At 37.9% G+C, this 25,213-nt stretch overlaps 2 protein-coding genes across 2 annotated transcripts; one reads left to right on the forward strand and one right to left on the reverse strand.

Annotated features, from left to right (window-relative positions):
* Positions 1-8,686: 8,686 nt before the first annotated feature.
* On the reverse strand, positions 8,687-18,922 carry LOC149089143 (renalase-like). Its single transcript, XM_089237487.1, has 7 exons — positions 18,757-18,922; positions 16,743-16,848; positions 16,381-16,526; positions 12,530-12,697; positions 12,227-12,391; positions 11,043-11,218; positions 8,687-9,905 (listed from the first exon to the last, which is right to left on the reverse strand). Exons 1-7 carry the CDS (start codon positions 18,872-18,874, stop codon positions 9,750-9,752), a joined length of 1,035 nt encoding a protein of 344 aa, XP_089093613.1. The 5' UTR covers positions 18,875-18,922; the 3' UTR covers positions 8,687-9,749.
* A 418-nt stretch (positions 18,923-19,340) lies between these two features.
* LOC149089144 (GDP-fucose protein O-fucosyltransferase 4-like) lies at positions 19,341-23,092 on the forward strand. Its single transcript, XM_089237498.1, has 2 exons — positions 19,341-20,560; positions 22,783-23,092. The coding sequence occupies exons 1-2, from the start codon at positions 19,407-19,409 to the stop codon at positions 22,919-22,921; spliced, it is 1,293 nt and encodes a 430-aa protein (XP_089093624.1). The 5' UTR covers positions 19,341-19,406; the 3' UTR covers positions 22,922-23,092.
* The last annotated feature ends 2,121 nt before the right edge of the window (positions 23,093-25,213 follow it).

Genomic DNA, 25,213 nt, shown 5'->3' on the forward strand with positions numbered 1-25,213 from the left:
GAACTTGCCATTTAGTTCAGTTTATGGGCTTCGCTCGTAAGGAACTGTACAGAACGAAAAGTTTCTGATGTCGTCTGCTTTCTCCCAGGTTTTTTGTTTTGGACGTGTCCTCATGCCCCGAAGAAAGAACTGAACTTGCTTCCAGTTCAGTTTGTGGGCTTTGCACATAGGGAGCCATACGGAATGAAAATTTCTGCTTCTCAATCCCAATATTATCATCACCGCTTGAGTCGTCTTCAATTTCAAAACTAGATGGCAGCACAAATATTATGAATCAACTCGTGGAAATTCGCACTTCATTTGTGCTAGGGTTACCAGACGTCCTCTTTCAGGAGGGCATGCCCTCCTTTTAGATGTCAATTCAAGGATCCTCCTACGTACCCGAAAATTCGTCCTCTTCAGGGGTTTCCAGAATTTTTTTTTTCTCGCTTTGCAACGGGTTCCGTTCACAATCCCGACAGACGAAATCCCGACAAGTCACAATCCCGACAGACGAAATCCCGACAGGTCAAAATCCCGACAGGGTCGAAATCCCGACAGGTCAAAATCCCGACAGGGTCGAAATCCTGACAGGTCAAAATCCCGACAGGGTCGAAATCCCGACAAGTCAAAATCCCGACACGGTCGAAATCCCGACACTGTCCAATTTAAAAATTCAATTTCGCCGTATAAGCCGCACTTCGTGATTTCTGTCGGGATTTGAATTTCTTGCGGCAAGGGGCGTTGGGGTGACGATGAGAATGATAAATTGCGATGAAATAAATTTTTCAAATTTTAATTTCGCCGTATAAGCCGCACTTCGCGATTTCTGTCGGGATTTGAATTTCTCGCGATGAAGGGCGTTGGGGTGACGATGAGAATAATAAATTGCTATCAAATAAATTTTAAAATTTCAATTTCGCCGTATAAGCCGCACTTCGCGATTTCTGTCGGGATTTGAATTTCTCGCGATGAAGGCCGTTGGGGTGACGATGAGAATGATAAATTGCTATCAAATAAATTTTCAAATTTTAATTTCGCCGTATAAGCCGCACTTCGCGATTTCTGTCGGGATTTGAATTTCTTGCGGCAAGGGGCGTTGGGGTGACGATGAGAATGATAAATTGCTATCAAATAAATTTTCAAATTTCAATTTCGCCGTATAAGCCGCACTTCGTGATTTCTGTCGGGATTTGAATTTCTTGCGGCAAGGGGCGTTGGGGTGACGATGAGAATGATAAATTGCGATGAAATAAATTTTTCAAATTTTAATTTCGCCGTATAAGCCGCACTTCGCGATTTCTGTCGGGATTTGAATTTCTCGCGACGAGGGGCGTTGGGGCGCCGATGAGAATGATAAATTGCGATGAAATAAATTTTCAAATTTTAATTTCGCCGTATAAGCCGCGGTTCGGGATTTGAATTTCTTGCGGTGAGGGGCGTGGGGGCGCCGATGAGAATGATAAATTGTGATCAAATAAATTTTCAAATTTTAATTTCGCCGTATAAGCCGCACTTCGTGATTCCAGAGGCCTGAGTTAGGTCCGACCGTTCATCGCATACAAGTTCCAAGGAAAAATTGATATTCTTTGCCTTTGTAGTCTAGTGGGCTCACCCAGAAAGCTCGAGAACGTGGGTTTGATTCCTAGCAAGAGCACAGGTGAATTTTTCCTTCCTAACTTCATCTCGCATCAGCCAACCGTTGAAACCTTCGTATAGATAGCGGAAAGTGATATCATCCTCGGAAAATACAGTGTGTGTGGCTCAAAACAAAAAAATCTAAATTTTTCTTTGATTTCCCGTCCTTTAACTTCCAATTTGAAAGTTGTTGCATTGTCTCTCCTGATGCCAACAGAAAAATTGCATGTTTCTCAGTGCAATATTCGCTAAGATATTTGAATTCGAAAACTGGAGAAAAGTTATGAAAAGACAGCAAAAACTAATCGACAACGCTCCTTCCCCAAATTTATGCTGTCCTTTCCACCTTTCCTTCGAATTTTGAATTCAAATATCTCGGCGAACATTGTACTTATCAACTTAGATTTTTTTTGTTGGTCTCAGGAGATACGGTGCAGTCACTTTATAATTAGAAGTTTTAAAAATTTATATTTTTTTATTTTGTTACACACTGTGTTTTCACTCTCAAAACTGGTACAGGGTAATTTTTGAACGCCTTTTGAGCATTTTTTCAAACTGAAATCATCTCTACCACGGATGGTTGAGAAGACAATGGCCGTACTAACTCTTAAAGGACACCCTGTATGCAACTACACTACCACACAATTTGCATACTCTCTTCAAAGCCTTAAGACCAACTTAGAGATAGAATTTTAAGAAATTTTTTTGGGAGTCTCAACAGTATAAAATAAAACTATTGACAGAATTTTATGTTTATAGCTTCGTAGTGAGAAGGGGGGAATTGGGGATCCGGTCCCTTCGAAATGAGAGAAAATGATTGAAATAAGGTAAAACATGGCCAAATATATTATTTGACCACCTTGTCCCCCCCCCCCCCCCGCATGGAATTTCTAGATACGGGCCTGACCTTCAGTGGTTGCGGCTCGGCGATGAATCAGTGAATTAAGCTGTCAAGACATGTAATTTTATACATATGAATAAAAATATTTCTCTACTATTACATTGCTTTCGAAAACCTTGAAAATTTTAAATTAAGATCTTCATGAAACGGTCTAACTTTGTGCAATATCATTTGACATTTTAAGTCTATTTGAAACTTGAGCGAGAAAGAATTTCGAAAAATTCTCAAAGAAAATAATAAGGAACAGCAGTGTTTGTGGAGGATAGAAAAATCGATAAATGCCAGAAAAAGGCAACCCTGAATCCTTTGCTTTTCGCCAAGTTGGAAAAGTAAATGAATTTCCAAATTATTGATCTCCATTGATCATGGTATGCGCCACAAACCACTTGCAGCGACAAACGGAAATCCCGACAGAAATCGCGAAGTGCGGCTTATACGGCGAAATTAAAGTTAGAAAATTTATTTGATAGCAATTCATCATTCTCATCGTCGCCCCAACGCCCTTAATCGCGAGAAAGTCAAATCCCGACAGAAATCACGAAGTGCGGCTTATACGGCGAAATTAAAATTTGAAAATTTATTTGATAGCAATTTATCATTCTCATCGTCACCCCAACGCCCTTCATCGCGAGAAATTCAAATCCCGACAAAAATCGCGAAGTGCGGCTTATACGGCGAAATTAAAATTTAAAAAATTTATTTGATCGCAATTTATCATTCTCATCGTCACCCCAAGGCCCCTTGCCGCAAGAAATTCAAATCCCGACAGAAATCGCGAAGTGCGGCTTATACGGCGAAATTAAAATTTGAAAAATTTATTTCATCGCAATTTATCATTCTCATCGTCACCCCAAGGCCCCTTGCCGCAAGAAATTCAAATCCCGACAGAAATCGCGAAGTGCGGCTTATACGGCGAAATTAAAATTTGAAAAATTTATTTCATCGCAATTTATCATTCTCATCGTCACCCCAACGCCCCTTGCCGCAAGAAATTCAAATCCCGACAGAAATCGCGAAGTGCGGCTTATACGGCGAAATTAAAATTTGAAAAATTTATTTCATCGCAATTTATCATTCTCATCGTCACCCCAACGCCCCTTGCCGTAAGAAATTCAAATCCCGACAGAAATCGCGAAGTGCGGCTTATACGGCGAAATTAAAATTTAAAAAATTTATTTGATCGCAATTTATCATTCTCATCGGCGCCCCAACGCCCCTTGCCGTAAGAAATTCAAATCCCGACAGAAATCGCGAAGTGCGGCGATTATACGGCGAAATTGAATTTTTAAATTCGACCGTGTCGGGATTTTGACCGTGTCGGGAATTTGACCCTGTCGGGATTTCGACTTTTCGGGATTTTGACCTGTCGGGATTTCGACCCTGTCGGGATTCTGACCGTGTCGGGATTTTGACTTGTCGGGATTTCGACCCTGTCGGGATTTTGACCTGTCGGGATTTCGTCTGTCGGGATTGTGACTTGTCGGGATTTCGTCTGTCGGGATTATGACCCACACCCCTTTGCAACACCGCCTAATTTCTTCATTGATATGAGTGTTTCGTGCCATACTGTTACAAAGAGAGAAAGAGAGTTGGAAAAAACTATTGTTATGGTTGGTTTTATTTGTCACAATTGTGGCGTCATCTGTTGTGGAAATTAAAAAAAGTGACTGAAAGTAAGAGTGAAAGCGCAGGAGTCACTCCTTAAGCTGGGTTTTCCTAGGAATAGGTGAACCGAATTAGACCATTTCGCGCCGGCAGAAACGTGTTACATAATTACGCTACGCATTTGTGTTTTCCTAGCGGGGCGCATCAAATCAGGACGGCTAATGGCCTTGGCATCACTTACTCAGTGTCGTCTGCATGCTCCGGTTTGAAGGGAAGGGAAAGAAACACACAAGAGTGAAGAGAATATCGGCAAAACCGTTGCCACGACACATCTGACTCCTCCAGAAGCAGTCGGCCAATCACGCCCGACGTAAAGCGCTGTCGTGAGGCGTATTACGCTCTGTAGGAAAACAGTCATGTTGTTTTTCTTATTGATGAGTGGACGGCGTGGCACGCTGGATGAATCACGTTGCTCGCGGCAGAGGAAACCTGCTCCTAGGAAAACCCGGCTTTAATTTTCAAAACCCTAATTCGTCCTCTGTTCCCTCCCCTTGTTCTTCGTTTTGGACGGCTCCTTATGTGCTAAATGAAGAAATCAGCCACCTCGCTGGGCATTTTGCCTGTTGTGGCGTTGTATTTGTAAATGATTTTTTTTTTTTTTATCCAGCTCAATTTGTGAGTTTTGCTCACAAGGAACCGTAGTGAATGAAAAATTCTACTCCTTGACCTGATCACTGTAGTAGTCACCTCTAATTTTGAGCATAGATGGCAGCACCAACTATATCAATCAAACAGTTGAAATACCCATTCAAATGGGGTTAGCTAATACCTAAGAGCATAGTTTCCCAAAATTTCGCCGACTTCTCCAGAATTTTTTTTCTCTCATCACCCCCCAACTCAAGTAAACCCATAGGATCCTATGCTAAATCCGTAGCTTCTATCGTTCCCCCTGGACCATTCCATCGCCCCCCAGGAGGCGATATTGCCCATTTGGGAAACACTGACGTAGAGCAATGAAAACCAAGCAACCAAGACTCGAAAACAGAAAGGAAGACACTTGCACACGCACTTTTAGTGAGCAACTATGCTTTAGCAACTTACACAATTTTTCACATTAGATGGCGCCACTTCTGATCAATGAAACCTCCCAATTGTAGAAAAAAACTGCTTTTAAAGCAGAAACAGAAAAAGTTCTGGGAATTCTGACGGCTATTGATGAATGTGTGTGGGAAAAAACACACAAAAACACTTATATGAACACTTCAATGAAGAAAGATGTTTCAAAGTGGGGAAAACATTTCTTTTGAAGAAAAGAAAAATAACTCAAAAACTTTAAAAGGAGGACAGAAGGTCAAATTTTCCGAAATGTGTTGGAGGAAGCTTGAAAGGACGACACGTCCTTCTAAAGAGGAAGAGTAGAATGGGAGAAGGGAGGAAAAATTTCTATAATGACCCACACAGGCGGGAAAATCATCAATACGGGCATACTCGGGGACAGTCAGTGAGCAACAAAACAAGTGACCCATAGAGTTTGCAAGCAGTGACCAAAAGAATGGCCTTACAGAGCGATGGAATAGGTGAGTGACCTACCAAAAGAAAGACCTAGGGTTTTTGCGAGAATGTGAGAGACCAAAGGAGTGATCTAGAGAGGGAAGGAACAGATGTGTGAGCGGCAAAAAAGAGAGATTACAGATGTGTGCAGGCATGTTAGTAACCAAAAGAAAAACCTAGAGAGTGTTTGAGCAGGGGAGTGACATAGAAGGTGAGGGAACCGGTCAATGAGCGCCAAAAGAGTGATCTACAGAGTGAGATACTAGGTCGGTGAATGACCTAAAGAATGAGGGGCACTGTCTGTGAGTGACTTTTCATGCTGTACACCGGTTTAAAACCAATAACCAATCTTACATCAGGATTTACCAATTTGCTGATTTTAATTAAGAATTATTACAAATTGTTACATTTTTGATTTGATGGGTGGCAGCAGAGGTCTAAGATTGTTTAATATTAGGGGTTTTTTTTTACACTGGAACCATAGCTGCTATCTGCAAAAAATAAAAGAAATGTACATAGCAAAATTAGCCATTACTTCCAACCCTGTTTTGGTCATTAACTCGCTTGCACAACATTTTTGGTCACTTGCATACTCTCTAGACTAGGGGTCTTCAACCCGTGGCCCGCCATCTCTATTTTGGTGGCCTGCCAAAACATTTCGATCAATTGATGCAATATCATTCAAAAATAGGGTAAAACGAAGATTTCGAGAAAGAAAAAAGTCACCCAGCTTCATATAGACATAACAAGGACAGGCTGATCAGTTGATAGTATTTACCTTCTTAACACTTAAACGACTGCTCACAAGATTTCTCGTGTTTCAATGCTGAGACGTAAAAGACCAGCAACGAGATTTCTCAATTTTTAATTTCCTATATGTATTTGTTTTTCATTTCCAAACGAGAAAATATCACCGGTCTTAGTAAGCCAACGAGAAATAACACGCTGTCATTTAAGTGTTAACAAGGCCTTTAACACAAAAGAAACCACACCATACCTTTTTTCAACATAAATAACTGACTACATCCTATCCTCTTTAAGTGGGAGAAAGCAGAAATGAACAGAACTTCCACGGTATCACATTTCTTGGGTGCATGGTTAGGAAAGGAGCGGGTGGATGTATGCATCTTGATTGGTTGGAAGAAGGGATTTGTACAATATTGGTACAGTTAGTTTGTGTTTTTGGTCTTTGAAGCCTTTGATCAGAAGCCTTTTAGTCTTTAAATGCATGATGGCGAACCGAACCGTGATAGCAAAAAAATAAAAGTTGAAGAAAAAGTGAGATTTTTTTTCAAGTGGTCATCCCTTTTTTTCGTTGAATACAAGGCTAAAGCAGCTTGTCTCATTTGCAATGACAGCATAGCCATGATGAAAGAATACAATATTAAGAGACATTACGATACCAAGCATAGTGTGAAGTATATGGATTGGAGGGACATTTCCGAAAGGAAAAAGTCAATGAACTGAAATCGAAGCTGAACTGTCAACAATCATTATTCTTTGGAAGAAATGACAGTCTGAAGATTGTGTTCATGTTAGTTATATAATAGCAGAAAAAATTGCGAAACGTGGGAAGCCCTTCATTGATGGAGAATTCGTTAAAGAACGCCTTCAGTCTGCAGTTCATGTGCTTTGCCCTTCACAGGCTCAAGCTGTTTCGAACATTATTTCGAGCTGTTTTGTCTGATATGACAGTAGCAAGGCACATGGAGGATCTGTCAGCAGATATATTCAAGACCTTCAAATCCAAATGTGAGGAATTTTTGTTTTACTCGGTAGCTATGGATGAATTGACGGTCATAGACAACAGATACCGCATAAGCAGCTATTTTCATTCGTGGTATTGACAAAAACTTCAAAATTGTTGAGGAGTTAGCTAGTGTCATTGCACTTAAGGATACCACACAAAGTTTCAACTTATATTCAAGTTTGGCAGAAACATTGGCTAAATGTGAGTTGAACTTAGGCAACATATCTGCCATAACTACAAATGGTGCTCATTCTATGACCGGTCAGAAGACAGGGGTGATCACTCAGATGACGAAAAGTGTGCAAATATGAAGGTAATGGCTTTCCACTGCATCATACACCAGGAAAACTTGTAAAAAAAGTTTTTCTCCAACTTTGAACATGTAATGTCTGTTGTAGTGAAAGCAGTTAACTTCATTTGATCCAAAGGACTTGACCATAGACAGTTTCAAAAATTCGTAGAGGATTTGGAAACTGACCATGGCAACGTTATTTATTATACAGAAGTATGCTGGTTGAGCCGGGGAAAGATGTTTCAGCGCCTGTTTTCCTTGAAGGAGGAAGTTGATAAATTCATGAAATATTGGAGAGATTGACTTATTGGAGAGATTTTGCATTTCTTGTCGATATCACTGGTCATCTGAATGATCTAAACTACCGCTTACTGGGAAAATACCTACTTGTCCATAATCTTTATGCCAACGTGAAAGCATTCAAAACTAAATTAGTCCTTTGGGAACGTCAACTACAAAACAAAAACTGCATACATTTTCCTAAATTATTGGAGTTGGTAAATAGATCTACAACTTAGAAACCGGACGATTATGTACAGTGCATTTCAAATCTGAGAACAGAATTAAGAAGCAGGTTTTCTGACTTCTGTGAGAACGAAATTTCTATGAAAATGTTTTCCTCACCATTCTTGGTCAATATCGAAAGTGTTTTCGATATCGACCGAAAACACTTTCAATAAAACAGAGCTGCAATTAGAATTTGCAGATTTGCAATGTGACTCTGCAGTAAAATGCAAGTTTTTTGAAATTCCTTCATTAATTGATTTTTATTCTAAGTATGTGTCCGAAGAAAAGTATCCAGAAACACACAAACATGCATTGTTCATGTCTTCTATATTAGGCAGCACTTACATATGTGAACAGTTATTTAGTCGAATGAAGAATACAAAATCAAAAACTAGAACACGTCTGACTGATCGGCATTTGGAGGATACTTTACGAATAGCAACAACACAAATTTTAACTAACATTGAAGCTTTAGTCAAGTCAAAGACTTTTTCTTTTATTTGGTACATAATTAATTCAACATATACATATATAACAAAAATCATCCATTTTCATTCTGTTTCATACAATATAAAAAATACCTAAAATAATTGATCTTACCCCCCCCCCCCAAATTCAGTTTCATTTTTTAAAACGAAAATGCTACATAAGGGGTCATTCAAGTATTATGTCAGCATTGGTGAGGGGTTTCGGATTTACTGACTTTTGATGACAAGGGAGAGGGGGTTTGAAGGTTTCTTACGTCATGAACCATCCCTTTTTTTGGGTATGAAATATTCTAAGCTGCTGACGAAATTTTGCTGACTGGGGGGAGGGTCAGTGTTTTGCTGACAAGGGAGGGGGGGGGTCAAAAATGGCTGAAAATCTGCTTACTTAATACTTGAATGGCTCCTAATGCAATCATAAAATATGTAGTACGCATTACATTTTAATTTATCGTATCTGAGTGTACGTAGGATCAACCTTTGGCAGGGGGTGGGATACACTGAGATTGATTGGAGGCACAAGGAATCTGAGAAAAATTTAGATTTACCAACTTCCAAAAGTATTTTCAAATAACAGAAATGTATTAATATAGTAAAAAAGGCATTTCTCGACACTATAATTTGAAAAAAAAATTTTAATTATTCAAAATTAATATTTGTTAAAATTAATTGAATTGAATGTTTAAATTTTTAAAAATATTTTGAAATATATTTAGTTTGTGATCATTTTTGGGGGGCACACTCTACGCTGTTAATGAGTGGCCCACGAAACGAGACAAATTTTGTATGTGCCCCTTGAGCGTAAAACATTGAAGACCCCTACTCTAGGCCATGATGATAAGTTTTTTGTGCAAACCACATTTTTATGTCAATTGGTTGATTTGTTATTAATTTTTTAAATGTGTCCAGGACTTCTCGCTCACCCTGTATAACTTAGTTTAAAAAGCCTTATGATGAAATTTATTCAGACATCACAACAGAAATTACTAGTCTTTTGTCACATCCAATCACGCCATTTTGTGATACCCCCAATGGATTAAATCAACTTAAGTGACTCGTAACTGCCTCTGTTAATTTTTCTGCAGAAAAAATGCAACCTTCAAAATTAGATTTAGAAAAACCATCACCTCCACACACAAGCAAAGGATTTTCGGAAAGCAGGACATAGCCTGGTTCACCTGGAAATGGCACTTCAACCTAGAATAGATTGCAGTAAAAAATCTGTGATTTATAATGCAAGAAATTTCAAGCACTTTTATTAGACAAAATATATCACTAATTTTCAGTCAAATAAGTCATATGAAAAAATTAGAATGCATATTCATGTCCTATTGTGCAATTCAAAATCAGGACCCTGTCGTAGCAAGTCAAGGGACTTATTTGGAGAGTTCAAGTCAGCGTTTATACAACATACAGAAATACAGAAAAGAACCTGCCCTACTAACTATTCAATTCTTTTAGGTAAAACAACTGCATCAACAATAGCTCATCAGTGACTAAGACTCTAAGCTTTCACGCTAGTCCTTCTGGGAAAGAATAGCATAACTCCGACCCCCCCCCCCCCCGCCACCAAAAAAAATAAAAAAACATGTCCTGAAAATACCCCCTAATCAACTCAAATTAGTTTTCTACAGTTTCTCAATTTTGAAGAATGAATAAGAGTCATTTTTCTAACCTCCAAGCATTCCTCCTGTATTTTTTGGGAAATTTGTCACAGAGCTTGTTTTTAAAATCACAATTTTGGGGACTTGTAGCACTTGGCCTAAGTTAATTTTTATTTCAGAAAACAAAATTGGCAAGAAATTTAATATGAAAATTAACATTTAATTCAAACATCAACTAATTTATAGCAAGTATTAAAAATTGATTCTGAGTAATTTGTAAGCATTTTTTCACAAGTATTTGCCTATAGAATAAACAGAAGCTGTGATAACATGAAAGTTAAATTTCATCCTGGAAGGATTTGAGGGGGGATACACTGATGAAGTGCTAGAAATTTTAGCTTTTTTTCTTCTGACTGCAGCACTTATGCACATTTGATCAATAGGATAAGAAATATGGTAATTAACCCTAGAATGGTACCTAAAAAAAATCTATGCTTTTAATACCTATACAAAACTATGTCTCTTAGATGTATAGGTACCATTCTAGGGTTTAAAAAAAACAATTCATGTTTGGATGATGCCGGTCATGAATAATATTAATGATGAACGTGTAGATAAAGCTTTCCTTTGTTTTTTACGTGCAAATTTACCAAAGCCAAACTGATGCATTTCACTCTTGCTCTGAGAAGCAAAGTGAAATAAAATTTGTCTGTTTTCACTGAAAACTCACCTGAGAATACCTCCACTTAATAACTTTTGAACCATTAGAAGTAGGTAAATCCGGTAAAAGTAGCTTGATGTCGTTTTCCAGCAAAGGAAGTACTTCTTCAGATGTTTCTTTAAGGTGTGTTTCACCAAATTCTTTCGTAGAATGAACAACCACAGATGGTGCAATGGCATTTCCACCTTTGATTTTGAGAAGAAAAGGAAAGTTTTTTTTTAACATTATGAAAAAAGGAAAAAAAATATTTTGCAATTTTTGTCACACCATGATCACAAAATACATAGTTTAGAGCTGATTCTAAATGATGTTTCCTTATCATGTCTCTCACAGACATGACTAACTGCTCAATGCGCCCTATTGCCTTCGTCCTATTTCAATTCCACAAGTAGAAGTAACATAGTGCCTCTGTGTCGAAAAAGATTCTGATGAAGACTGAGCAAGTTTCTTGTGAAACCTGAAAACATTCTCTGGTACTGGAGAGGTCCTCACAGTGGAGAAAATAAAACAGAATGGTAAGCAAATTTTCCAGTGATGGCGCTAGTTAACCACCGGGTTTGCTGTAGGAGTTATGACACTCCAACTTTTAACCATTTATGTTTCTCACCCTTTCTTCTTCAAGCATCAAAGGTGAAGTTCAAACACACAAAACAACAGATTTTTTCCATTTCTTTAAAAAAGAATGGGGGACAGAGAGAGTTGTATTCGGTCGTTATAATGATTTGAACGACATTTATCCGTTGTTGTATTGGATAAAAGATAACACGGTAGAAATAGGGTACCTGTTGTACTGGTCTTATAATTAAAGGGTCGCTATAATGGACAGTTATTAATAACGAGCATCGATTGCAGTAGGTTTGAATGACACACATGTGTTTGAATTACGCCTCGTTCGGTTTTTAGTGACTCAGATTGATTTTGTTTTCTATCGCTGAAATTTACTGATAAAAGACAGTTTGTTTTTTTTCTCAGGAAAATGAACTAATATATGATTAAATTTTCAAGGTAAAAAAAATAAGAAAAGATGGAATAAATGAGAGAATCACTTATTAAACTAGCAATGATAGAAACTGTTGTATAGTACAAATAGCACATATAGTAAAAATAGCACAGACATAAACCTCAGAAAAATTAAAAGACTAATTTTCACTGATTATTTGAAAACTTGAATTGAAATGATTATGTATACATACCTCTTTTAGCATGATCAAAACTGATGAATCTCACTGATGGACTGTCTTTGAAGTACTTGGCGACAAATTGATAATTATTCAACTTTTGTTTATCACTAAAAAAGTATCCCAGAGCATATCGTGAATTATATCTAACTGTCCTAAGCTTATCGACTTGGCCAGCACCTAAACAGGGAGTAAATAAGATTTTCAGCTCAATAGTCGTGATACTCCGAATCTAAAAAAAAACTAATAACAATTAAACTAAGTAGATATAAGTACCAAAGCATTTATAATACTAACAAAAAAATCTGTACCTGTTACCTATAGAATTTTTTGCGTGAATTTTGATTTGCAGCACTTGAGGAACAGGAATGGTGATGATAACACTGTCAAATGTTTTCTCGCTTGAATTTTCCATTTTGATTTTCCATTTCTTATCATCGGTTTCTATCAATTCAGCTACTCTATGGCCGAAGCATACCTCAGCACCTAAAAGCAGGAAAAAAATATTAATTTTGCAATTTTTATATTCATATCCACAAAATATGAATAGAAATATGTTCAGTGATACTTGGGCTAATCAAAAAGGGTGAAAAAGGGGATATCAAGAATTATCGACCAATCAGGCTCTTATCAATAATTTGTAAAATCTTCACCAAAGTGCTGACATACAGGCTTGAATCCAAATCAGACGAAGCCCAACCAAAAGAACAAGTAGGATTTCGAAGTTGATTTAATACAATGTATCACATCCAAACAATCAGGGAACTCAGAAAGAGACACAAGGAATACATATTACCATTGTGTATGGCCTTTAATGATTTTGAGAAGTCTTCGCATCTGCTGTTGTTAAAGCTCTAGATGTAATTGGAGTAGAGAAGACTTACATCAATATTATCAAGAAAATATATGACAAAACAACTGCAATGATTCGTTTGGATAAAGGAAAAGCAATGATTAAACTTGGAAAAGGAGTCAGACAGAGTGATACTATCTCACAAAAACTCTTGACCACTGTTTTAGAAGTATTCAGAAAACTGGATTGGGATGAAAAAGGAATTAAAATAAATGGAGAATTTCTCAACCATTTGCGTGTTGCAGACAGCATTGTTGTTATCAGCAGTAATCCACACAAACTAAAAGAAATGATACAAGAACTTTCGAAGGCAAGTATTCAGGTGGGTTTGAAAATGAATCTGCAAAAGACCAAAGTGATATTCAACCACTTTGCGTTGAAGAGGAAAATCTTGCTCAACAACACAAAGATAGAAGAAGTAGAAAGCTATGTATGCCTGGGACAAGAAATTACCATGGACAGTGGAATCATTAATGAAATAAACAGAAGGATTAGGATTGGATCGAGAACTTTTGGCAAAAACTATGTAATTCTGAAGAGCCACATGCCATTATGCCTGAAAATAAAAGTGTTTAACTAGTGTGTGCTACCAGCACTGACTTATGGAGCTGAAACATGGGCACTCACAAGCAAGACGATACAAAGGCTACAGACAACACAAAGGTATATGATATCATTGAAAGAATTCAATGTGTAAAATGGAAATGGGCTGGACATATTGCAAGACAGGACAACAGATGGACCACAAGTATTCTAGATTCTAGATTGGTACCCCGTGGTGTTAAACGTCCAAAAAGACGTCCCCACATAAGATGGATCAATGACATCAGACAGAGCAAAATGGAAAAATTTAGAGGAGAATTTCATCCAGCAGTGGATTGAAAATGGTTGATGATGACGACCTAGGCTAATGAAGAAAATTTGTTCTGGAATCCCATTTGTTAGCTGAAATGTGATTTCCAATAGGTTTCTATTGAAAATTGTTTAAATTGTTTCAGACACGACTGAAAATTAAACCGACCGATAAGTTAAAAAAAACACTAAAGAAGCACTGCAAAAAATACAAATAGTAACCGAAGGCTGAGATAAGTAACTTCACAATTGGATGAAGGAGAATTTAGAAGATGATGCGGTACTGAATATCTTTTTATGTCACACTATGTAGTTGGGTTCGTGAGCCATAGAGAAAAAAAAGTATATGAGATGGTGTATTTATGTGTGGTACAGGCATTTCATTTTTTCTCTCTCTCTCTCGCATGATAAACATGATCTCTCTCAAAAGATAAGTTTCTAGAATCAGGGGCCAGGCTTAGTTATTTAACAGCCTGGTGCAAGAACAGTTTTGAAGCGCTCTTCAATATTATGAGAGAGATGTGATAGAGGGCTAGGCCCAGAAATAAACAAATTTTTGGGTCTATATATACCAATTTGGGGGGCACTAAACGGCTTGGACTTCGGATCTGTCAAAAAAAAAACTTTCCGAGGAGATTCCAGAAAACCGGGCTGTTTAAACAAATGGGCATACTAGAGCAAGTGTTTAAGGAGCCTAGCATTAACGAAACATATGCAAAACAAAATAATGTTTAATACATGATATAAGATTTTGAGTTTGAAAGGGTGATGAGCACAGAAAGTCTTCCCCCCCCCCCCTCCTGAGGACTCGTGGAACTATTGGGACCATGGCCTCCCATGGAAAAGACTTAAAGGGCTCTCAGGGCCTTAGCTTTGGATTTTAACAACTTTGGAGTGTATATATGTGTTGAAAGGCACCGTACATGGACGGTGTCAACAATCAACTAATAGCTCATGAATGACATACGCCACCCAGATGGCCACACATGCATTTAGAAAAGTCCTCTCCACTTGTAAATACAAGATTCATCGAAAGACTGGTTATTTGTGGAGATGAAGATTACAAGGAATAAAATTCATCACTGCCCCCACGGTGCCTTCCAACATATATATACACTCCAAGGTTGAAATATTCTATCTGCTTCCATAGCTTAGATGGTAGAGCACTCGTCAGGCAAGCGAGAGACTGGGGTTCGAGTCCCCGTGGGTGCAGTGATGAATTTTCTTCCTTGTTATCTTCATCTCCACAAATAACCAGTCTTTCGATGAATCTTGTATTTCTAGTAATGCCCACCAAAGCAACTGAAGAAGAAGCAACCAGAATGAATATGCAAAAACTACCATCTGGAAAGTTTCAGGTATCCATCAGATGTGACTGTGAAAGCCTTTGATAATGCTGATACTTGCTTATGAAATAGATCAAAACAAAAATTAAGTCAAGATAAGACAAAAAAGGTGGGATTTTGACATAAAACTGATCTATCTTTCTTGTTGTGACACTCGTCTCAAAAAATACATTATCTAAAAAAAGCTATTTTTTCATTGTTCTGCAACAAGCTGACTAAAACTATTCTGCAATAAAAAATCCCATAATTTCACTTTCTACGCTTTCTCACAGTTTTTTTTTTTCTACTTGTATTTTCTGAGATTGTTTAGCGGCATGCATCACAGTTTTTGGTATATTCTGTTTTCGGAAGGCCCCCATTCTCAGAAGTGGTGATTGTGAGCTGAAAAACTACTCTTTCATATCCAAGGATGATGTCATTCTTCCCTATCCATACGAAAATTTTTAACAGCTGGCTGATGTGAAAGTGAATTTAGGAAAGAAATAAAATTCAACTGTCCTTGCAGGGGAATTGCACTTACGTCTTCTCACTTGTTGGGTGAGTACATTACACTGGCAACGATTCTCAATCTTTCTCTAGAGCCTTTTCCCTCTTTCCTAAATTCCTCTTCGCATCAGCCAGCTGTTGAAAACCTTTGCATGGATAACAAAGAGTGGCATCATCCTTGAATAAGTCACTATCTGATCACAGTGTCAACAATTATGAGCTTTGCCCTGAGTTAGGTCCAACCATCGACGAACGGTCCTGTTCAGCACACACAAGCTTTAAGGAAAGAATAAGAATTGTTGCCTTTGTAGTCTAGGGTGCTCACTCGACAAGTGAGAGGATGCGGGTTCGATTCTCCTCACGGGCAGTTGAATTTTCTCTTGTTCCTAAATTCATCTTTGCATCAGCCAGCTGTTGAAAATCTTCATATAACTCTTTCATATGTTTGATGGTTACCAAAATTTTTATTTTGTAATGGAAAGACATTTTCATGGCAGAATCAATGTATATGTGTACGTAATGCATATATCATCATTTGCATATGACCTATTTTGTCTGACCTATATACATCAGGTCAGACTTAGGCTTTATTGATGGTAACACATTTATATACACATTTCATTTTCACTTACCAGATCGATCAAGAAAATATTTGGGTATCGAACCAGAACCTTGAGGGCATATGAAGTGCTCAACTGGATCTTTGAAGGTATGCATTCCATCAACAGCGCTGTTCAGAGGCCTCAGTAATTGCGCTTTCATGAGACTGTCATAACAACTGCAAAATAAAGAATTTTTCTCTTTTAAATATTAACTTTTTTCTTTAGCTTTGAAAATTCAATTTGCGCAATATCTCATTAATTGCTCACAGACGATTAGCAATTAAACGGTTAAGCTTTCTGAAATATTTATGCATGAAAGAAATAAACTTCGTTGGACAAGAACACAGGGCAGTCAGTTTAAAAAAAAATAAAAAAAACAGTAGATACACAACCTTTGTTGAATTTCTGACAAGTTTTCTGTTTTCGTTATGTACTGAGCACCGAGGTCAACTGTACAAGAGCTATCTTCATTACTCCTAGAAGTACACATTCGTCCACCTACAAATAAATGAGATACAGAATCAATTCTTGGTCAGCATTGTGCATGTGGTCATGTCAATTTCCGCCAAGATTAATCATAACAAGCTACAGTGAAATCACCAGAAATCCAAGGGATTGACGGTGTAATTTTTTTAACACTATAAATCCAGCAGAAGTGGGGGGGGGGGGTTTCCTTACCCAAAAACTGAGCCTATACAGGGTGTTGCCTTGAAGTTGCAACAAACTCAGAGGGGTGATATTAGGTATCAAAAGGAACAAAAAGTGCCAAAAAAAAGAACATGGTATTGCAAACCACGTTTAGTCAGCGTCATCTTAACATATGGGCACACCCAGGCACGGTCCAGGGGTCTCAAGAGAAGAGGGCCTCACAAAAATGAGATCCAGTTGAAATTTTCTAGGATTTAGGGGCCGTTCAAGTATTACGTCATCATCGATAGGGGAGGGGGGGTTCCGATTTGCTGACTTTTGATGACAAGGGGGGGAGGGGGGGTTTGAATAATGCTTATGTCATCAACCAACCTTTACGACAATATGAAATATTTTTAATGGCATCTTACTCTGTGCGCCAAAAATGAGAAAAACCTTTCGATAGTTTGTGGGCACTTCTTGAAGTAACATCTCACCCTATTGATAAGTGCCCTACAAAGCCACTTTAGTGATCTCTAAATGTTTCACAGATCCAAGTGATCTGGAAATGTGTCCAGGCAGTTAACTGCTCTGGAAATGTGTACTGGCAGCTCAAGTTCTCTGGATCTGTGCCACGCATCACTCAAGTGATCCGTAATTATATGCCGTGGATCACTTAAATAAGCTGAGAATGTGCCACAGGTAACTTGAGTGATGTAGAACCAAACTGTGGGCCACGTAAGTGCTCTAAAACTACGTCACATGTCACTCAAGGGTGTGTCTAAATGTGTCACAGATCACTTAAATGTTCTGGAACTGTGACCCCCCCCCCCTGCATTTAAGTGATCTGAAAATGTGCCATGGGCCACTTAAATGTTCTGGAATTGTACCACAGGACACTTAAGCGATCTGTAAATGTGCCACTTAGTTCATTTTTACAAAATTAGGTTTGAGGTGGGCAGGCCGCATCAGATAACCCCCAGGACCATATTTGGTCCATGGGCCAAGAGCCTTTATGCAATTTATCATTATACGGCTTTAGAGGGTGGGTCGCAATGAATTTATTAAAGATAAATTTTCAGAAACTGATTATAATAACATATAAAGGTATTGTCTTCCGAAATTTCAAATTGATAAAAAATATTTTTTGATCGGATCCCACCAATATGCGTTAGAATTCAGAGGAGCGGAGCTGATGACGAAATTTTGCTGACAAGGGGGGGGGGGATAAAAATGTCTAAAAATTTGCTTACGTAATACTTGAATGGCCCCTTAGGGGTCATTAAAGTATTATGTCAGCATCAAGAGGGGGGGGGAGGGGGTTTCAGATTTGCTGACTTTTGATGACGGGGGGGGGGTCAGTGTCTTGCTGAAAAAGGGGTGGGGGCGGTCAAAAATGGCTGAAAACCTGCTTACGTAATACTTGAATGGCCCCTTACCAGATAGGGCCTCCGAAAAACCACTTGGCCCGGGGCCCATGATACTCTTAAGACGGCCCTGCGTTTAGTCAGTGAAAATAACAAAAGTACTTGCGAAGGGTATGACATCGAGTGGAACAAAAGGACCAATAATAAATAGAAAAACATTGATTCGACAGCATGATTACAACACAGCTTTTGTTGCACAAAATACAATACAATAACAAGTACAAAATAATCGCCAAAACATCGCCAGAAAGGGATTATACTACAGCTGTTCCCAAAAAAAGCCTCAAAATTGTCTCAAATATGGTATTATACTCTGCATATGGTGTGTAAATTGATTATATTTATACCTCACCTGAACCCCTAGCTTTGTCTAGAACGGTTATTTTTACTTGAGGGAGACGAAGCTTCAACAAATACGCCGAAGCTGCTCCAGTAATTCCGCTGCCGACAATCGCCAGTTGCTTCATCATCTCTCTCTCTATCTCGCCGAGGTAAGCGGAAAAAGTTTTTGAAAACTTAGATGTAAATATGGACGGCTTTGACTCAAACATAAATCTATTTTTTTTCAATTCATAGATTGATCCATAACATTACCAAACAAATGTCACACGTTTCTCATAAAAAAGTTTATATTCATTAAAATTTACTAAAATACCTTTTAAAACGATTTAATGAAAAAAAAAAATCTTTGAAGAACGAAGTCAAAGCCGTTTCGATGCAAGAAATCATTTCAAAAACTTATAGACGGCCTTAACTTCTACGTAGTTTTTTTTTTTGTTTTTAATTCACGGATGGACGAATAGCTAAAAAACATATATCACATATATTTGTCTATAAATTATTAATACATACTCAAATTCATCAGAATTTCTTTCGAAATGATTTATACAAAAAACAGAAAAACAACTGTTTTTTTTTAAAATAGCAGTCGAAGTTATAGCCGACCGTGGTACGCCGCAATTTGTTTACAAGATGATTAAATGTCTTCAATGAATTTTAATAATGGGTTCAAGACTCGATTTTACGATATTGTTGTTGTTATTAATAACTGTTGTTTCTTGCGGCTCGTCGAAGGATGAATATACACCCACTATTATATGGTGGACAGGGTTGTTGTTTCCCCACGTGGAGGACACCACAACAATCGAGTGTGCTGGATCAAAGTGTTTATCGACTCATAAAAAAAAACTCGCGAAATCCATCAGTAATGTGGCGTTTGTGTTTTACGGAACTGATTTCGACCCGGAAAAGTTACCGCTTCCCCGAAGCTCTAGTCACATTTGGGCATTATTGCACGAAGAAAGTCCCATGAATAACTATGTGCTCTCACACTCCTCAGGGATCCGGTTGTTCAACTACACTTCCACCTTTTCAAGACACTCAGACTACCCTTTAACCACGCAGTCCATTCCTAGCTTGGACTATATCACATCGCGAAAACCAGCGTCCATCCAGGATAAAAACAAGCTCAGGTCCTTCGGGTACGCTCCTATAATTTATGTGCAATCTCATTGTAATGTAGCTTCCGATAGAGACAGATATGTGAAAGAGCTTATGAAACACATTAATATAGATTCCTATGGTACGTGTTTACACAATAAAGATCTTCCATCGAATCTTAACACCACAGACATGTATGAAGATCTGGAATTTTTCAATTTTATTTCCAAGTATAAATTCTCGTTAGCCTTCGAGAATGCTATTTGTGATGATTATATAACCGAAAAGTTGTTGCGACCACTTCATGTTGGTTCAGTGCCTATATACAGAGGTTCGCCGTCGATAAAATATTGGGCGCCATCACCTAACTCCATCATAATAGTCGATGAATTTGAGAGTCCTCAAGCATTGGCTGATTTTATCAACATGTTAGACAAAAATGATGAGTTGTATCAGAGTTATCTGTCGTACAAAGACGGTATCAACAATGAACTCTTGAAACAAGAATTATCAAAACGGGATTGGGGTGTTCGTGATGAGGAAAAATTGGATTTCATCAGAGGCTTTGAATGTTATATCTGTGATAATATGCATAAGAACAGACAGTCAATGTTAAATAGCCATGAAAATCTGTCAAAGATTGCCAATAAAAAACACATGAATTGCCATCAACCCCATCCTTCGTTGGATGTAGGAATATTATCACCTAGAGATGAGTAAGTGTTATTAAAAAGCGACTCGTTTTAAGTGGGGTCTAACTGAATAAATTATTGAAATTTTTTATTTTCTTCACTTTTTATATTCCATAACAATTTTGTCGCAAAAAGAATTGCAGTAAAGGACTTCAGAAATGACAAGATAAGTTACGTAAATCAAGAATTTCAATCACATATGTCAATGGGTGAATTTATTTTGGTAAAGTAGAAGTCGAAATTGTACTAATTGGCAATTATATGATTTGGCGTTGTTTATAAATTTAAATGCTTATATTTTCAGTAATGATCATTTTTTGGAAAGTTGAAGTGACTCCCAAAAAAATAGTTTTTTCCCGATCATTTTCCTTTTTTTTTTCCTTGCAAATTTATATTCCTTTGAGACACTCTTGGTGAAACAATTGGCACTTAAGCAGACGTCACAGATGCAAAATTCATACTTTTTTAGGTTTTTTAGCCAAGTTTTTCCTTTCGATGTTTCGTTCACACAGGTGACAAACATTTTTAAGTAATCTTAAGTAACGGCAGGAAAAAAAGGCTGCTAGTAAGGCCTATGTCTTTTCCCTGCTTGAGTCACACTGCTTCATTAAGGTTGGTCAGTTGTGCAAGATTTTCCTTCATTGGCTGAAGTTGCTTCGAAGGGCTCTGGATAATGTGTAGGTTTGACCAATGAACTGATGCGACTCAAGCATGAATGAATGCCAGGACTCTGCCACCGGACTTATCCTGTTCCAGAGATCATATTCTTGGCAGGGATCTCTCCAAGCCAGCTTTATATCAGAGTCTGGAACAAAGTGTGTGTACCCAACAGTTTTGGTGCACATCACGTGTTATCAATGCCGTCTTAACGCATAGGCCCACCCAGGCCTCAAGAGAATAGGGGCCTCAGAAAAATTAGAAATAGTTGAAATTTAGGAAATTTTCCAGGTAGGGCCTCAGAAAAATCACTTGGCCCGGGGGCCCCATCATGCTCTTAAGATGGCCCTGCGTGTTATGTGTGAATTTTCAGTGCCACCATCTATATTTCAAATTGTGAATGAAGTACAATGATTGAATATTTGTACCATTGTAGGCCTTTTGCTCTGTATGGCAAGACTTTTTTATGAGGGAGATCGGCTCGCATTAGTGCCTCAAAGTTTGAAACCACAGAAAACCAACTTCAGCCGACCACCACTGTGGCACCCATGGGGTTTGAACCTGGATTTCACAATGCAAGTCCATCATAATCACCACTGTTGCAACTCAAGCAGGGAGACAAAACATAAATAGTAGCCTTTTTTTCACCATTACCCAAGATTTCTTGAGAATATTTGCCACCCATGCAAACAAAGCGTCAACAGGTAAAAACTTTCCATCACTTTGGCTTAAAACCATTAATTTTGACTTACATGATGGCTACAAAAGTCTTGTTTGTTTTAGAAGTCGCCTTTTAGTCCAGTTTTAAGATTTCGTCGATTTAAACTTTTGAGTCTTTATGAAAAATAGGAAAAAATATTTTAAAGATTTTTAACTCCTACAGTAGATTTGCCATGAGCAGAGATACGGGTTGGGGGGGGGGGGGGTATTGCTCCCCCAGCATCAAATGTGGAGCCAATTGACCTAATGTATATGCATATATATGAATGAATTATAATTATAATGAAATATAATTGAGATGATCATCATCATCATGCTCCCAAATTTTCACGTCTATCTCCGTCTATGAGATTTACTGATGTTTGATTACTGGGTCGTGGTTCATAACTGTTCATATCATAAAATAATTAATTCTAATCAACTGCAAAAGCTGTCAAAAGCTTTTTGACAGCCTTTTTGCTTGAAAGCCGACGATATACAGAAACGATCACAAATTTTCTTTCAGAAGTTCATCTAGGTATCCAGTTGTTTGTACTAGGCATTATCCATACTCTTTTCTTTTTTTTTTCAACAGAAAAAAATTTTGGACTTTTTCAAAATAGCAGAAATATACAGTGTGTACCAGAGACTGACGAATCCAAGGTGCTGGGTCACCATGACGACTAAAAAATTGATATTGGCACCCAAAATTTTCTGTGTGTGATTGATTAGCTGGGGAGAAAAAATCATAAAATATTTGGTTGGCATCTAGATTCTTTCCTATATTTGTCAAGCGCTGATCTATGCATATTTGAAAGGGGGAAATATTGGTAAATTGGAAACAAATAAATACAAATGATAAGAAAGTGATTTTTTTTTATTTCATTCAGGTGGATGAGAGAAGACTGGATAGAGAGCTACTGGTATGGCTTGGACCAAGCGAAGGTGATTCACGACATGATCCAAAATAATGAGAGCGATTCTTCGAATTTCTTCAAATATATGGCAAAATATAAGTACAAAAACTGAGGTAATATGCTGTTTGTAACGATTTTGAAAAAAAAAATTCAGTTGGCGGCTTTGATTTACAAGAGCTAAGCATTTGCGATATGAAATATGCATTTATATTTGAGTTGTTACTATTTGTCAGTTGTTGAATGTTTAAGTTTCGAAACATGCCCTTTTCTATATTTTTGAATTTGAAAGAAAAAAAAAATAGAAAAATGTCGTTGTTTGTCTTGTTGTGATACTTAAAAAAATGTCCTTTTCGCACAAAACCAAATGAGATCAGTAGAACCTTGTTATAATGGACTACTAAGGAAGGGGGAGGGAGTTCAGGGTTGTCCATTGTAATTGAAAGTCTGCTTTATAACAAATATTTCTTATAGGGGTGTAATGCAATAAGGTGTACATCAATGAAAATACAGTAGTTAGCTATAAAAAGTGTTTATTGTACATCAAATAAAAAACAGTCTTCAACATAGGTTGAATCGAAAAAAGATGCGAACGTATATACTACATTAATCTTAATTTTTTTCTTGCTGGCAAGTGGCAGCACATCAAGGTTTACCCAAAACAAAACAATAATCTATGCTTAATCGCTTGCTTGGGAATGCTTTTTAAACAAGTTAAAACTTTTTTAAATACTTAAAGTGAGTTTTAAACTTGTCAGTTAAAACTTTTAAAATTTTTTTATCTGTCCGTTATAGTGAGGTTCTACTGTATTTCAATTGGATCAAAGAGTCTGAAAAAAAACATTTCGCCTACACAGCACAAGCATATAATTGATCAAGAAAAATCTTCACTTCGAGAAATTTGTGCATCAACTTCTTTCTGTGAGACGTTGCAAAGAAAAGCTTTTCGGAATAAGTATTTCCTCATCCGATCACGCTTTATGTAACAAAAAAATTGTTTGTTCCTTGGCGGACATTGTTATTTCTGTGTTTGCTTAGCCTGCTGAATAATTATGAAAATCATGATTATTTCCTTGCAAATTTTGTAGTAAGGGTATCAATATTTGTGATCATTTGCCATTAGCTAATTGGGTAACTAATAAGATTTTTTTTGCTCTGATTAATCATTTTAAAAACTGCAAATAACTTTATATTTGCACAGGGCTGTATAAAACTGAAATTTTTTAAACTATATCTGCTTTGAAAAGCCAGAAGTTCTGCCGATTTATTCATAAAAAATATGTAGATTTACTAACAGACTTACATAGGCTTATCACAGTGGATCAGATCAGTGCGCCCCCCCCCCACGTCATCCTTGAATGAGGCCTTGATTTTTAGCAGGATCCCAGGTTAAGATTTTTATCTGACTCCGTATATTGATATTCAAGAAAATTTATAGTTTTGAATATTGGAAAAATATAATACTGATACCTCTAAGGTCCCAGACACTGCTCGGGGCCTCACAAAAATTCAATCTAATTAAAGTTTTCGAGATTAAGAGTGTAAATTGGTAGGCGGGCATTTTTGGCCAAGTAGGGCCACCCCAAAACAATCCTTACGCCCCCCCCCCCAAAGGCCCGTAATGCTCTTGAGACGGCCAGAGCCTTGTCAGCCTTTCAACTGAGGGTGGTGTGCCATGGTCTTAACAGCACCATGAGCCGTAGGGAAAAAATTTTCTCTGAGCACGTCTCTCCATCAGACTGAGGTGCCATTTTCAAAATATTTTTCCCCACCTGAAGCGCCTATGCGTTAAGACGGCCCTGCACTCTGGAACCTCTTCGAAAAAAGTTTTGTGACTGACCCGAATTCCGAGTCTTTTAGGAGGCTCCATAAATTGTTTTTTAGGTGATTATGTAACCAAAAAAGGAGTTGATCTTTAAGCCTAATCTCCCTATCTGAGCTGGGTCATTCAAATCCCCGGGGGTTATGCCGAGAGGTATGTATATGAATAATACACACATATAACACCAGTGCTCCCAACACACAGGGTCGAGGTACCCGGAGGGATTGCACGTATACCTTCATGGGAAAGTTAAAAGGGTTCATTTCCAGGGGCTCTTGATGGATCTCGTTGTTGTCTTGCTGCTTGCAAATTTTTTAATGTTATTAAAAAATTTGCAGAAGCCCAAAATATATCCAGTCTGGGGGGGGGGGGGGGGGGTCCCGTAAAATTTGCGAATTCGGTCACGGGTAATTGAGGGGGGGGGCCTGGATTTTATTCGTTGGTAAAATGAATACAAATGAACATTTGCCGTGGCACTCACAGGGGGATGTCCGGCAAGCTTCCGAGTCAGGGGCCCGTTTCATTTTGGGGGCCCTGGATGAATCTCATTCTTTTCTGTTATTTAAATTGTAGAATTTGCAACAG

The sequence above is a fragment of the Pholcus phalangioides genome, unplaced genomic scaffold (assembly GCF_987345545.1).
Source record: "Pholcus phalangioides strain wild (caught in Gottingen) unplaced genomic scaffold, Ppha-v1.0 ptg000002l_1, whole genome shotgun sequence".
Taxonomy (NCBI): domain Eukaryota; kingdom Metazoa; phylum Arthropoda; class Arachnida; order Araneae; family Pholcidae; genus Pholcus; species Pholcus phalangioides.

Coding starts and splice junctions, on each gene's coding strand:
- LOC149089143 (XM_089237487.1), bottom strand. CDS start 18,874: ATGATGAAGCAACTGGCGATTGTCGGCAGCGGAATTACTGGAGCAGCT. Junction 16,527..16,742: donor TTGTCAGAAATTCAACAAAG/GTTGTGTATCTA, acceptor TTTATTTTGCAG/TTGTTATGACAGTCTCATGA. Junction 9,906..11,042: donor TTAAGTGGAGGTATTCTCAG/GTGAGTTTTCAG, acceptor AATCTATTCTAG/GTTGAAGTGCCATTTCCAGG.
- LOC149089144 (XM_089237498.1), top strand. CDS start 19,407: ATGGGTTCAAGACTCGATTTTACGATATTGTTGTTGTTATTAATAACT. Junction 20,561..22,782: donor ATATTATCACCTAGAGATGA/GTAAGTGTTATT, acceptor TATTTCATTCAG/GTGGATGAGAGAAGACTGGA.